This window comes from Drosophila erecta, unplaced genomic scaffold (assembly GCF_003286155.1).
Source record: "Drosophila erecta strain 14021-0224.00,06,07 unplaced genomic scaffold, DereRS2 tig00000055-arrow-pilon, whole genome shotgun sequence".
NCBI classification, from domain to species: Eukaryota; Metazoa; Arthropoda; class Insecta; order Diptera; family Drosophilidae; genus Drosophila; species Drosophila erecta.
Genome location: NW_020825200.1, coordinates 13,507,588 through 13,523,420, shown reverse-complemented (window position 1 = coordinate 13,523,420; position 15,833 = coordinate 13,507,588). Strand labels below are relative to the sequence as shown.

Sequence of the window (15,833 nt, the reverse complement as noted above, 5' to 3'; positions counted from 1 at the left end):
GCTTCTTACCATTCATAACGTTATGGAATCCTTTCTCCGAAATGAAACCATCAAACTTCTTACATAAAGTACACTTCTAAATCTAGCCCTTGACATCTAGCTTGGAAGTTTCTGTCAAAAGGACTAATATGCAGCTAAATATCAGGATCTAGAATCTCTCAGCTCCTTTTGTACTGTTTTAAAATGTGGACCTCCTTGAAACGATTCCATTAGGAGGAGGAGTAATAGAAATGGGGCAATCGAACTCCATGTCCTGGTACACAATCTCACTTGGAGAGGAAATTTCCGTACAATCTAGGTACAAGTACGCAATTTCATTTCGATTCTCACAATGATTGCTTGGATTTACTTGAAAATATCCGCCAGCTTCCAAGAAGTCGTCGTATTTATTACGTTTGTAGACTGGACCTTCGGAATCCTCCAGATATTGGTAATAAAATTCCAATTTGTGTTTCACGCCACAGTTCGGAGGCTTTTCCATATTTTGGCGAGCAGTAACGCAGGTTTTCATCTGGAAGAGCATGTAATTATTCAAACAAAAACCCTTTGCTAGCCTTAAATAAATTACTTTCTAATTCGCAAAGCTTTATTGCTTTATATGGCATGAAGTTTTCACTGTTTTGAATCGGCAAAGATTCGATTCAAGGAGTTTATATTTGACCTAATTTCATTGTTCTCAAATTGGAACCGTTGGGAAAGTTTGATATTCGTAGTAAATACGGAAAACTTACATACATATATTTCTATAGTTTCTATTACGAGCGCATAGCTGTGTGATCAGCATAATGATTTTAAGTGCAATCTAATATATTCAATGGAATTTATAAAAAAAGTTATATTATAAATAGGTTATGTAAATAGCGCCGGGCTCCATTATCGATAATCGGCTTCTTCGCGCCACTAAATCTGCCATCTCTAATTCCTTCCTCCTTTCGTTTTTGTTCGTATTGTGCGGTTTCGGGCTTTTTAACGTGTTTATTGTCTTTCGATAGAAACGTAAATAAAATGTGGCTTTTATATACGTAAGGAAGTGAATTTGTGAATTAAATTGTGTGTGGCCGTCTTGTTTCGATCCTAATTGTGTTTTTTATCCGCCGATTGCGTTATCGCCATTTTCTTTTCTTTTTCCGCGTACTTTGTCCACCGTATTCTTATTGTTATTGTGCCGAGTAGTGTGCCGTTTAATTTAACTAATCCTTAGTAACTGATGGATTCGGGCCTCGACCTTGATGTTGCTTCCACTTCTGACGATTTCCCCAGCGAAATATTACTAAGCTTTAATCAGATGCGACTGGAGCTCATGGACTATCACAGGTACGCAAATAGTTCCTCTAATTGTATGTATGTATGTATGTAATGTATGTATGTGTGTTTGTTGCTAGAACTTGAGTTGCTATTTGTGACAGACGTCCTCCAAAGATTTGCCTTATAAACAAATGCCGGGATGACTTACCCCGTACAAATTAAGTTTGTTTTTTATTTTAGTTTACTTTATTTTGATCCATATTAATAGTTAACATTTACATTTCTCCTTTGTACAGGTATGTTATTCACACTTATTTCACGAGCTTCGGCACCGCACCGAACTTGGAGTCGGCTCACAAGCTCATGTGCAGGGCGAGGATCGCCAGGAGAGCCGTTGCACTGACAGCCAGGAGGCCACCTGCTCCGGATGCGTTGCACAGGTCACCCTTGCAGGTGTAGCAGCTCTCCACCTGCCGGCTGTGGGTCACCGTGCACTCGTCTTTCTTCTGCCCGATGGACTCAAAGTGGCAGTCGCGGGATACGATCGTTCCAGCACGGTCTGTGGAGTGGAATTCAAAACTGATAAGAGGACTTAAGACCTAAAAAGTCAAAATAATGCTCGACAGCTACTTGCGGCGCTTAAAACTAAGTCACCACGATGATTTTACACTAAATCATAAGATAATCTCAAGATCATAAGATAACCTAAATCGTGCATCGCACATACTAACGATGTTTTGAATTTGTGGCAAAAATTACTTCATTGCCTAAAACAGAAAATTTGTATGCTTTCTATCTTTGCAATCGATTTTCAGTTAGCTGCAGAAATATTTGCATACAAGAAAGCTATAACTATCAATAATGCAAGTGACTTATACGCAAAGTATAACATTTAGTAGCATTGTGGAAAAGCCACAATAATCAACTGCAGCTGAACAAACACAAATGTTAAAAATTACATCTTTTACAAAATGCCGCCTTTGGTAAATTTGCCACTATTATGCCCCTGTAAAAAGCGCGGAAAAATACTCCACTTTGTTTTCTTTGAATGAGTCACAGACTCACTCTAAAATTAATTCACCAGGGCTTCCTAATTGTACACTTAAATTTAATCAATTCTGGCTTTATTTTAAATATTGTTATTGTTAGCTTTATGTATAAACAACTTAGTTTGAATATTTCTTAGCTGGCGTTTGCCTACTTCCTATTTACTAAGTTATTTTGATTTCCCGTAGAGAATTAGGACCTACGGTACTACGACTGCGAAACGCACTGTATCTGCTTTGCATACGAATTCTGACTTTGTATTTCGTTTGCCATATGTTAATTGGAACTCGTACCCAGGTGACATCACGTCTTATTAATTTATTTTGTTGCGTTCAAGGTGCGTGCGCCTCTAATAGTAAAATTGGTATGCAAGAGGGCATCTCCGTGGGATTTCACTCACCGCTGGTGACCACCTTGTTGCACCTGGTCACTGGCTGCAGTTGGTCCATGATGTTCGGCTTGGGCACGCTGTCGCAGTCCACGGAGCGGATGTTGGAGGAGGAGTCGATCTTGTCCTTGGCGCAGTTGGGATCCGTGAGGGATTTGCACTGATAGCACTTGATGGCCGAGGCTGAAGTGGGCAGATTAGACGGAATAATTAATACCAATTCATATGCAATGGCTTGGTCAAGGACAGCCATTTGAATGTGATAGCTTGTAACCAGTTTGAGATCTCCATTTCGCTCGCAATCTCACTCGTTCGCCTTATGTAACGCCCTCAGCCGGAATAAACAATAACTCTAAGCTCGTAAACTTCTCAAGACCTCTGCTGTTTAACGACTATGAAGTCATTTCTATATCCGATTCGAAAACGTACGGAAAAATACGTGAATATTTCTGTATTTTATTTATTTACCTATCATTCGGTGCTGCTTCGGTATTTGAAATAATTGTGGGCGCTATTCATATACTTTTTCGGTGAACGTGATGACTTAATGCTGGTTATTTGCTCCATTTGCTTATGTCTATTTACATTTTAGAAATTCTTCTATTTTAAAACGTATATGTGCATTCATTTACCCAGAATCGTAATTGGTTTTCTAACACACCCTACGTTTTCACTCAAAACTGGTTATAGTTTGGCACCGATTTTTAATTTCTTTCCGGTGAAAAGTCACCCAAAGAAAAGTCACTTACCACTGTGCATCATGCACAAGGCGACGAGGAGCAGGGTAATCACTTGTTTCAGCATTTTGGGGCTGTTTTTAAAAATCTTGAATGTTTGTAAAATGTATTCGAATCACTTTCGGTTCGAACCGTTTGCCAGCCGCTGAACAACTGAAATTAGTTTTGGGTTTGTTTTAAGCACGCTCCACATTTGCAACTTGTTTTCGAGTGCGATAGGCTTGAAAAGCTTTGCTCATTCACTCAAGAAGCTGGCATTTGTCGAGTGAAACTCGGAACGAGTTATGTGTTTGTTATGTCAATCCAGCGATCCACGCATTGGGGTCACTACAAAATACAACTATTTTGTTTTGATCAGCAGCTTCGTAGGCGGTCACATAGTATATTGTATCTTTACTACTGTTGTGGGTACAATTGTTGTTAGCGGTGTGAATTGACTGCGGTTGAACTGTGGGCTTATACTCAATTAAACTCAGTGCGAATAATGGAATTTAATTGCACACTGACACAGTTCTCTGATTTGGGCTATCGAACTTTTCTCGGAAAGGTGATTGGCGGAATGAGTTCAATTGTAAGCCACTTTACTTGAGTGAAGTAATGGATGTACAGTTTGGCTAGATCTTTGTATAGGTAGGAGCTACTGTAAACTCAGTTGCTTGCACTTAAAAATTCTATACTTTTAGTTACTACTGAAGCCTGGCTATCTTAGGAAAAGAGAACTTTTCCTCAGTTCAGCGACCTTCAGCTCGTTTAATCCTTTACGTATTATCTTTGAACAGCTGAAGGAAAAAAGGACCTTGCAAGTGTACGCTTTTTGGGCACTGATTGCTTATTTTGTTGCATGTTATTTGAGCAATCGACTCATTGAATCTGCCTTCTTTGTCTGTTACCATGGCAATTTTGCTGTAAGAGGAAAATTCTTTGATAAGAACAGCCGTCTGGGGGGCAACAAATTCTATTCGAGAAGGAAAAGCTGGAGTTTGTCTATGGAAGTCGCAAAATTGCAATACGAAAGTACGTACATATCTATAAATCAGATTCATTTTACTACGAAAGCTGGCTTTCCCCTAGAAAATTGTCGCATTAAAGAAGCTCTTCATGGAAAATTAACTTTTCACGTCTTGAAGCTTTTTGAGCCACATTTCGTTGAGCGCAAAAATTTGTTTGTGTAGCGAAACTTGTTTCAATTGCGCCGCGAAAACAAAACAACATTTTTACTCAACGAGTATGTCAATTAGCATGGAATATCAAATATTAGGATCCACTCAGTATATGACTTGTACTTAAATGATTTTACTAACCACATAGCTATATAGATATATAGCAACAAATCTTAAAAATATTCCACTTGTATTTTACTAAATATTTTTACAGTTCGTAAACTTTGTGTTAAATGTAAATTATTTGAAACATGGATTCTTTTTTAAATTTGTATTTGTTAGTTTTCGTCATCCAAATTGCCCAAAATGTATTCAACTCATTTTGGTTTCGCGTAATTAGCGATGTGTCATTGGATCGATGCAATAGCAACATAATGAAAAACTTGAATGATAAAGGGTTCGGATTTGGGGGTCGACATAGGACAATTTCAATTTCCGGCCTCTCGGCGGGTTTTCGCCGTTTATTGTTCAAATATTTTGCATTCAATTGCATTGTCATGCCGCCAATTTGCCACATAATTGCAAATGGTGAAAAGGGGGAAATGGGGGAGTTGGGGGCAGGGAGTCGAATGTTGTGGCTCATGATTTATACAATACCTTAAGCGGATTTGCTTTTCCCATTTTGGCCACATCTCCATCTAACTTCGCTCGGCTTTCCTTTGTGGTGGGTGGTCAGCTGCAGCAGAAAATTCTGATTGAATTTCTTTTATCTTTTTTTTGCGCCACCGCATAGAGGAGCATAGAATTTTTTCTATTATATTTTTGATGAGGAGGGGGCATGGAAGCTGCAGTTGCATTCTTTGTCGACTTATTTCTCTGGAGATGTTTGCGTTGGTTTAGAATTCAATTATATATTGGGGAAAAGCTTGGCTAAAAATGAATGGAAATATCAGACAGTCATCCATTTCGTAGAATACTCTTTTTTAAATTTAGCTTGAAAGCTGCTATGTTCTTAAAAATTATGCTTATGTATAAGATAAAATAAAAACAGTAAGTTCCTTGCTGATACTTTTTCTTTTGAATACAAAGTACTGCACTTGCAGAGCAATTAAATGTCGGCTATGATTACAAACTCGTTCAGCTTGTCTGCGGCGTTATTGGGTGTTATCAATATTATCATCATGCTGTGGTTGATGCTCTCACCCCTTTTCATTTCATATTTCTACTGCCCAATGGGGACCAGTTGGTCCAGGTTGTATCTGGTGTCCAGTTGCCTGTTGCTGACCATTTCGCAATATGATATTTATAGCTATTTCATACTTATTATATTCAATCTGCTTTTCGTTGCACACGGACTGCAACAAATTGGAGAAAATCCGTCCAGGAAATTTGACTTGCTGTGCACAATTTTAATAAGTTCGGAGCGGGGGCATCTATTTGGTCTTCCCAATGTAATACGGCTCCGTTCGCCGTTCCTTTCCGTTCAGTTCTGGTCTGGCCAATTGTCATTTCATTTGGAAAACTTGCTCTACCAGAAACGAGCTGAAAATGTTCAATTTCGTCTCAGGACTTTCCTGCATTTAATGGCGGGTAAGCAGGATCGAGGAAGCAAAGTCCATTACCAAAAAACATAAACAAATTGTTTGGCACTTTGCAGGGAAACTAAGGCACGCCCATCTAATCTGCTCAATAACTTGGAAAATCATTGCCAATAAATCAAAATGACGTTGCAGGATGTGTGTATCCGAACCTAGAGGCTTCCAGGCCAACGATAAGAAATCAATGTCTGGCCATTGTTGGCTGAACTTGAAGGTCCTTTCACCTCCTCGCACTTGGTGGCAAATTTAAAATTCAACACTTCGGGGGCGGCATAAATTGCACATTTTACGCAACATCAGCAGAAAAGCGATAGAGTGAACTGGCACCCTCACTGTACTCAATTTCACCCCCGGGGCTATTTAAGGTTAACGCTCGCTGCTTTGCTTATTTTTCTAGATATTTAACGCTGCAGTTAACACATCATTTTTCGGGGCATTGTTTCGGTCGCCTTCCATTATCTTCCACTTGCGATCTAATGAAGTGTGCAAAGTGTTGTCTGCCCAACCCCAAAGCCCCACCTCTGTGTCCATTCTCGTATGCAGTGCGGTGGAGTCCCAGTGCCATCGCCAGATGCGTAGATGTGCCTGTTACCAGGATGGCGAATCGGAAAGTGTAATAAATGCATTTGAGCAGCACACAACATGTTTTTGTGTGCTGAATGAAATGAATAATTAACTAATTCTTCTACTCTTAATAAGTACTAGACTCATCATTAGTATTAAGTTACGTTAGTTTTGAGCGAGCGAGATGCTTATTTTTGTGTGGCTTGGTGCATTCGGTTCGGTGAGCCCCCTTGCAGCTGCCCCTGTTCTTTTGCGAAATGAGCCCCTGACCACTTCGCATTTATGCAGCGCTCCATCCGAAGCCAGCCCATCCCATTCCAGATGCCCCAAACTTGGAGCTGCTGAACTGCTGCTGCTGTCCACGTTTAATGTCACTGGCAAAGTCGCAAATTGCTGTGCATGAGCTTTTTATGTTCATGCAAATGTCACCAACTGCACCACTTTCTGATGGAGCTTCGCCAGTGCCAGTCCGCCTCTTTTGGCGCCGCTCCTTGCCCCTGCCCCTTGACTGAGGCTCAGGCATGAAGACTCAACTTTTGGCAGCACTGGAAGAATCGCAAGTTTCTTACTTGTTTGCTAGACGTGCAAAAGTTGGGCTAAACTTGTGTTTATAAGCGGCGATCCATAACTACTGAATATATATTAATTTGTCAAATAAAATCGTTTTCTACAATCATAGCAAACACAATATAATCAAATTTATTCTAATCCGTAAAATACTAAATATTTAAAATAATATAAATATAGGCACGGTTATTAGTATGAAATTACCAGTGTTTAGCTGAAGAATTCGCGTAGGTTTTATAATTATCTACAGCTGTGTGAATTAAATACAAATAGCTAATAGACTGGATCATCTTTAGTTCAAATCCTGTCATAGCAAACACAATATAATCAAATTTTTTCTAATTCGTTAAATACTAAATATTGAAAAATAATATGAATATAGGCACGGTTATTAGTATGAGATTACCGGTGTTTAGCTGAAGAATTCGCGTAGGTTTTATAATTTTCTGCAGCTGTGTGAGTTAAATACAAAGAACTAATAGACTGGATCATCTCTAGTTCAAATCTGCTTCGATAAATCACATATTTGTAATAATCCCATAGTTACCCTTAGTTGTGAGAATTTCTGCCAGTGCAGCTGGCAGAACTAACGTTCCATAATGTGCCGTTTGCCGGGCATCCCAGTCCATCGCTGCTCCCCGGTCTTTTGTTTGGACTGCAGCGAAAAATGCACTCAAAAGTTTACACAGGAAGGCCATAAGTGGCCCCCGAAAAGCTCAGCTATAGCCGAATCGAGCATGGAGGATGGCGACTGGAGTCCTGTCCCTCTGTCCGCTTGGCCTTCTCGGCTGTTGTCCTTTTTGGCCAGTAATTTTGCGCTTAGACCCAAAGAGAGTGAACGAGAAAATCCCTTGGCCCGCTTCCCTCGCCCATCTACGTTTTCTATCTCTTGTTTTCCGCTTAAAATCAGATGTCGAAATAATTTGCAACACGTCGCTTGGCACGTGGGCATAAAAGCAGTGGCTCTGGGGAATGGGGTGAGGAATACTGGATCTGGCCGGGCTTAAATGGCAGAGGAGATGTCTCCAAAGTGGCACGTGTTTATGGACTTTTGGGGAGCAAAATGATAGTGCACTTTTGTTTTGGCAGCAGCAGTAGAAGCAGCTCACTTGGCTAAATCTGAAAATGCAGTTTTGATGGAATTGAGTATAACCGAGATTCAATCTAAGTCAATACTGGCCAATACTGGCACGTTTCTAAGGGAAGCGTTTATGGTCTGTATAAAAAGTAATTAAAAAACAATGTTGACTTAATTACATGGCTATTATAGTACTAGTTCAATTTTAAATTAATTCCCTTTCAATATGATCGGGCTTACAAGATAAAGCCGAATCTATTCTTAAACCAAAAGCACACACTTCGCTTGTTTTCTTTGTGCCGAATGCAATTGAAGGTAATTTCGATGCACTGTCCATGTAAATATAACAAAATGAACGGGCATTTAACCAGATTGTGACATCGACATTCCCCTCACATCTAAACTAAAACAATCAACCGAGAAGAGCAACAGCAGTGCAATCCAATTGATAGGAGGCACATCTGCTGAAAGTTAATTAAATTGTACAGGCTCCAGCCTAGATAATGGAATCTATATCCTGGAGTGCCGGGCAGATTTTAGACCTTTCCCAAAAGGGTGAAACAGGCCATTGTGTTTACATGATGCACATAATACGAAAATAACAATAAATCTGGATAAAGCAGGCAAGTGGAGATTTACCACACCAGATATAACTAAACAGTTGACGAAAATGCTGACTATTCAAGACTTGAAAGACTTTAAATATTTATTTTAGATTTCATGAATATTTTTCAAAATACTTCCAATGCATATGGTATTTTTACTTTCATTATTATATTCATATATTAAACTATTACTCTGGCAATAGAAAACCCTCAGTATGGAGTCACATCTGTGACGATACCAAAAGTGCCATAAATTAAAAGAAAGTTGAGGAATAAATTCGATATTAATGTATCGTCTAAAAGTGTCACAGAGCATTACCCTCAAAATACGGGCCGTCCGAGCACCCAAAAAGGGGGCGTGGCATCCATTGTAAATTTGCAAAGGCAAAGGGGCGTATTGGCAGTCTGAGCTTGGTAACAGCTGAGCAATCGGGGCAATAAACCACAATCGAATGAATTCGCTCCTCAATGGGCTACTTCTCTTCCGCTTTTCCTTCGCAGTCGGATCGTCCTCCGCATCCTGGCCAGAAACACGGATATAAATTTCAATTTCCGACACTCTAAGTGGCGGCCAAATGAAATAACATTTTCATTTAACCTGCATTCGATTCCCAAGCACCAAGAGAATCCGACAGACAGAGAAGGAATCGGAGAAATGAAGGGATATGCTGCTACCCACAGATAGTGACTGCATATGTGCGTACATGTGTGCACTGAGAACAACTTCCATCATTATACCTTAGAGTAAAAGGTATACTAGAGTCTTTGGAAAGTATGTAAAAGAGGAAAAGCATTTCTGACCCTGTAAAGTATATACGTTCTTGATCAGCCGAGTTAGCCTCGCCATGTCCGTATGTCTGTCCGTATAAACGCTGCGATCTTTGGAACTATAAAAGCAAGAAAGTTGTGATTAAGCAAGATTATGTGCAATTTTGTTTCAAAATGCTGACTTGCCCACAAAACTCGCCATTCTTTTTAATACATTTTTGTATACCATTTGCATTTTCAAGTTCTATAAATATGCTAAAAATGTTTGATTTTAATATTTCTCTTGCCAATTTCTGCGATACTTGCAAAGCATTTTGAAATTTCTCCCTCGCACTTCCAAAGCTGAGTAAAGGGTATCAGATAGTTTGATCAGTTTGATTACCAAGTAGTAGCATTTACTTGATTTATTTTTTTCAAGTGTATGTGTCCATTAACGACTGCCGGTTTAAGTGCTAGAGATGACTTTGATTGTTAGTTGAAAATAAAATTGAACTTACCAAATTAATTATTTAATTTAATTATAAATTATTTTAACGAAAATAATACTAAAAGCAAACCATGATTTTCTGCCAATTTAAAATGAATACTTAAGTTCAATGAGTGTTTTTCGCCGTAACGAACAAGTATATTAAAATGTTCAGTTTTTATTAATTGGTTCAGTTTAATTTTACTATTTCTGAGAAAAGCCTATCCTTCCAGATACTAGAAATTAAAGATATGTTTCGAATCGGCTTGAAAGAAGCTAAACGGACAGCACTGTTGCTGGCGCTGGCTCAGCAAAATACGTTTGATTCGCCTTTTGCATTACAGATTGCATTCCTCGTCGATGTGGAGCCTTCAAATACGCACGCATTCTGGTAGAATCCTTCGTGGTGATCCGGAGGGAGATGCCTCCGCTCCCCTTCTGGCCAAGAGCTATCCGCTGCAGCTGCCAGGACATGGGCAACATGGGCAACATGAGCAATATGAGCAACAGGAGGAGCTGCACTTTCCGCAGGAGCTGCAGGAGGAACAGCATCAGACACTCGTGAAATTGGCCATAAATAACATTTTCTTTACATTTCATTTGGGAGAGCCGTCTACCTCCGGCATCTGTTACTTAATAGTGTTTGGCTCGGCTGAGTTGGGCGTTCTGCTTAACCAACTGGGCGTGGCTAAGTTGCAATTATCCGGCATCAGGAATGAGGGATCAAAGTCCTGTGAGGTTGATTTAAAAGTCCATTTTACTTGTGCACTTACATGCATTTCCGCCCTGCTATTTCAGAAGCTAATTAAAGTTGATTTCGTATTTTTGAAGCCCAAGCTGATGTCGGATTTATTGAGGTGGAATGTTCTGAAATGGTTTACTAATTTTTAATTGAAGGTTTGCCAGAACTAGTATAAAGTTTTATTGCAAGCCCAAATATACAATTTTGAAAGGATATACGTACCTAATTTGAACGCAAACAAAAATCTGTTTCATTCACAATTGCCTTAAACTGCGATATAAACTCAATAAACTAAAGCAAATCAAGCTGCTCAAAAAGGCAGTGCAGGGAGCCGATTGGAAGGCACAAAAACAAAAATATCTAGCTGAACAAGAAACTTGCCCAGCGTATCCTTATGATTTCCCCATGGAAATCAGTTTAGCCACTACGAGCAAGTGAGGAAAAATCATAAAAATGTGTGCTACAAATAAACAAACCAATAAAAGTGACGTCGTTCGGTTGACGTTCCATTCTTATATCCCTGTTGTTGTCGACTCAATGAAATCAGAATGGTGTGTCGTCTAAAACGGCATTTAAAGGTCGATGGAGTTGGAAAGCGGTAGGACTGCGAATGCGTTACGCATACGCCATGTTGAACGCTTGAAAACAATTTCTATGAAATTTGCAATTCATTGCCAGGAAGACAGACTCGTTGTGAGTTCACTTCCTGTCTGTGGCTTTTGTGCTGCTCCTTAAGCTGGCTCCTCTCATCCTCCCAGATATTTACTACTCTTTGGGCATTTAAGGATTTCTGTGTCCCCTTTCCTGTTGCTGCTATTTTCGTGGCTGTGGCCTGGAACAACTTTCGCAATTGTTTATAGACTTTGTGTGTTCGTAACTCCTCGGTATCCTTGTGGTTCATGCGTTGCTTGTGGGGGAAGTTATTTTTCTGGTTTGGATAAATTCTTTTTTGATCTCTTGGAAAATTTCATTGTTTTTGCCACATAAGAAACTAGTTGTGTTGAATGTTTTATAGTACATGCAGTGCTGAGTTCTTGCACTCTCAATTTAATTTAGTTTATAATATATTTTAAGGAACGCTATACAAATCAGTGGATACCATTCAACAGCTGCATATTGCAGAACTTTCTAATTCTTACAATTATTTGCCACATAATGCGTTGGCCTCCAGTCAGGGAACTCGCTTCAATTTATAGCCCCATTGGTGGCGCACAAACAGAGCAATAAATTGCAGCGCCACTAAACAATTGTTATAGAGCCATGGCCAGCTAGATGGATGCATAGATAGATAAAGGCCCCGTAAAAATAATAATGAAAATTTCGATGGCATGGGTAGAGCAGAACATAGTGGAGCAGAGCACTTATCCTTCTTAGTTACACGCCAGCTGATGTTGCCGTTGGACTTATTGATACTTATAGCGCCACACACCAACAAACTCATCGAGTGGATCCTCCCTCTGGCATACACCGAAAGAAAATTCGGCCATGAAGGTCTGATCACCGTAAAAAGAATAACTCTTTTAAAGGAAGAGAGTTGAGCTTTACGAAATGATATATATGAGGCCCTTTTTTTCCTTGTCAAAAAAATTTGAAAAATAGGTTTTGGAAACTTGGCTAGTATTGTTCTCAGTGCAGGTCCCCTTGGCTGGGGCTGCTGCAGCGCAGGCGAAATAAATTCAATTTTGCAAAACTGATTCCCCACACAATTTTCAAACCGTAGCACACTGTTCCTCACTCACTCGCTCGCTCGCACGGTCTCTCTCTCTCGCTCACTCCGCAGGACAACTGCATATGTGCGAAAATTTTGCAACAAAATGAATATGTATTGGCATTTAGCCTGAAGTAGCTACCAGCTAGCAGGACTAGCCGGGCTTCCAAAGGTGGCAGGAGCATCAGAGCAACAGGGAACATCATGTGGAGTAGATAACAATTTATTGCCATCCAGCGGGCCAAAATGCTATAGTAAAAGTTAATGAAACCAATTTGTTTCGGCTGCATCGCGTGAGCCAAACACAATGTGTTACCCCCGCAAAAACAGGGAAATCGAGGTGCAAATAAATAGATCGAGGTTGGGGATTTCGAATGAGGTCAGTTACTGAGCCAAATCTGGGAGTGTACACCGTATTTGATTGCCAAAATGTAAAACAGTCCAATGAGCTGCGAATATTGTGATTAAATGGATGAATCTCAGTTGCTGCTTGGTTTCAATTACACAGTTTCTCTATGTTCAATTGAATTTTATTATATATACTCGTATATGAAAATATATGTAATTACAAATTCGTATATTTTTCCAAAACCCTCCTTAGATAATTTGATTTTCTGCGTCGTGCATCTTATAAATTGCCCCTCATTCCCTAAATGCAATTCATGATTTATGCAAGCCGATTCGAGTACTTTAAATAAAATTTCACAACCCAACGCAACTGCCTAATGAACATTAATTTTGCAATAAATTTCCGTGCTCACTACCGCCTAAATGCCCTTCGGCACGCCCTGACCTGGTTACATATTCATAATCAACAAATAATTTAACAATTCGCCAGGAGAGGCGGGAAAAATCTTTCACATCCAGCGGCATTTATTATCGTTTTTAGTATGCAGTACTAAATTTAGTGTCGTTAAATTTGAGTGCCTCAGGGCAGAGCAGTGCGAATATGATATCCTTTTTTCTGAAGGAAGCGGCTGGGCGAGCAAATGCAATCAAATCTCCAACTGATGACGATTCCCCCCATTCCTTTGCTTTTCGGGGTCGCAGACTTTTTCAATCAAATGTTGATGGCTCGCCAGCCGCTGGGTTAAGGCATTTTTATGATTGTTTTGGCTCGGCTCCTCCACTCACGCACATACGCACAGCAGCGGTCAAGTTATTAGCATAGTTTCGTTAAAGTTCCAATAAAAGCTAATTTTTTTAGTAATAGTTACGTTACTAGAAAACGTTCCTAATGCTAGTAAGCAAAAGATTTCAACTAATAAAATATTTTCTCCAAAGGTATCTCTGAGAATGTACTTTTAAATATATTTTGTATTTTTACTTTAACTTCTTCTTCATGAGAAGCACTAGTACTTCGTCCGCTATTGTGGGCTTATATCTGTGTAAGGTGAGCCATAACCCTTTTTGACCGACATCCCGCAGGACCAAAAACGGAGAGGCCAGCAAATGTTGCCAATTCGACAACGGCACTCAAATGAATTGGCGGTTATTGCGGGGGAGCCGCTGGGCCGCCTGCCACTCCCCCCGCCCACAATGCGTTTGCTTAACGGTTCATTGGATGGCGGACTTCCTGTCCCTGGGTCCTGCCAATCTTCTGGGCATTGGGCGAGGAGTAATCACATTTAATATGAAACGCAATGCAGCAAAAATGCCGGAAACTTGCACGAGTGATATTATGAGTGTGCATGGCTGTATCCTTGTTGTCTGTCCGTTTTTCTTTCCTTTTTTTTGGGGCGTGTGTTTGGACGGCGGAAAGCAGTGTCCGTAACTAACTGACCACTAATTGAGCCAACGGAAGTCTAGAAACCGCACGACATAATTTAAATAAACACATGCACACACCACATACGCACACAACTAAAGAGGGGAAGTATAACACACCAGCGAATAGGAACAAGTAAACTAAAATGCCACTAACTGAAGTTTTTGACCGCAAACAGGACGCCAACCAGACGGATGGTGGGGCAGAAAAGGACTCGCTTCGGTTCGTGCTGCATGCTCGAGTACTGCACTTCCGCTTGTGGATGAGGCTGCGTGCAACTCGAGGGGGAGGGATCTCCAATGGAACTGGTTCAGATTTTTAGCCCAGCGGGGGTAAGCATTATTAAAATATATTAGTTAATTGTATGTGCTGAAAGGTGCGAAGATGGCACAATCCTTATGACTCAATATTTTAGTTTAGGCAGTGCATATGAACTATTTTAAGTTACAGGAAACTTTTAAGATGGGAATACTTATCTTTCAAATATTTGGCATCATTTGTACATTTTCTGGAAATCATTTGGAACCAGTCCTCAGAAGTAGTTGCTCTTCTATGCATTCGGTGCAAGTTTTCTCTTCATCTTTTGTCACACACTAAACACATTTTTCAAAAAGCTTCCGTTTGTTGGCCAACGGCCTTCCATTTTGCAACTTCCACCCCATCTGCCACCCAGCCCCAATTACCCATCCTTTGGTGGGGCATTATGTGAAAATGAGTGTGTTGTCATGTCGTGTACTGAATGCTGCCCCAGAAGTGAGGGCCGGACGAGGAGTTGAAGTTGCTAATGCAATCACATAGCATTCATATTCATCATAACCACAAAAGGCACTCCACATGGGAAATTCGCAGCGGTGACGGGGGGCTGGGAGCTGGGGGCATTTCCACTTCCGCCTGGCAGCTGAGCGCCATTTTGCACGTGGCTGCTTTGCATGGATCCTCGGACCCAGTCACATCTATATCTACACTTCCGCTCCCAATTTTCTTTCCTCCGTGCGACTTATGCACCAATGCGTTTATTTTGCCATTTTGGTTTGCCGTATTTACTTATCTTCAATTGTTTTTGGGGGAAAGCGCTTTGCACAAACATTTGCCATTTTTGGGCTGTAAGCTGGATTTTCTTGCAGAATTGTTCGCATTCTGTAAAGGTCGACTATAATATAAATGATTTTTAATTAAATATTCAGCAGAATAATGTAAACTCTGATGTAAACTTATTCTATTTTTCAAGGTTTTTTTCTATTGGCTTACTAGCCGTTTACAGCCGTTTACGTCACACATTAATCAAAATGTAAAATTTAACAGCTTTGCAAACACTTGATTCGTTAACATTACAGCGCCTCTCTCTGCGCTTCTCATAAACTCAAATAGGAGTCCGCCCCTTCGTTCGTTTCAGCTGCTTTCATGCCCTGTTTTTTAATCATAGCTCACCTGGATCGCACTGCTCTCTTGTGC

General features: G+C 40.2%; 1 protein-coding gene across 1 annotated transcript; it reads right to left on the bottom strand.

Annotated features, from left to right (window-relative positions):
* Positions 1-1,480: 1,480 nt before the first annotated feature.
* On the bottom strand, positions 1,481-3,772 carry LOC6543295. Its single transcript, XM_001969715.3, has 3 exons — positions 3,430-3,772; positions 2,693-2,863; positions 1,481-1,804 (listed from the first exon to the last, which is right to left on the bottom strand). Exons 1-3 carry the CDS (start codon positions 3,482-3,484, stop codon positions 1,599-1,601), a joined length of 432 nt encoding a protein of 143 aa, XP_001969751.3. The 5' UTR covers positions 3,485-3,772; the 3' UTR covers positions 1,481-1,598.
* Between the last annotated feature and the right edge of the window lie 12,061 nt (positions 3,773-15,833).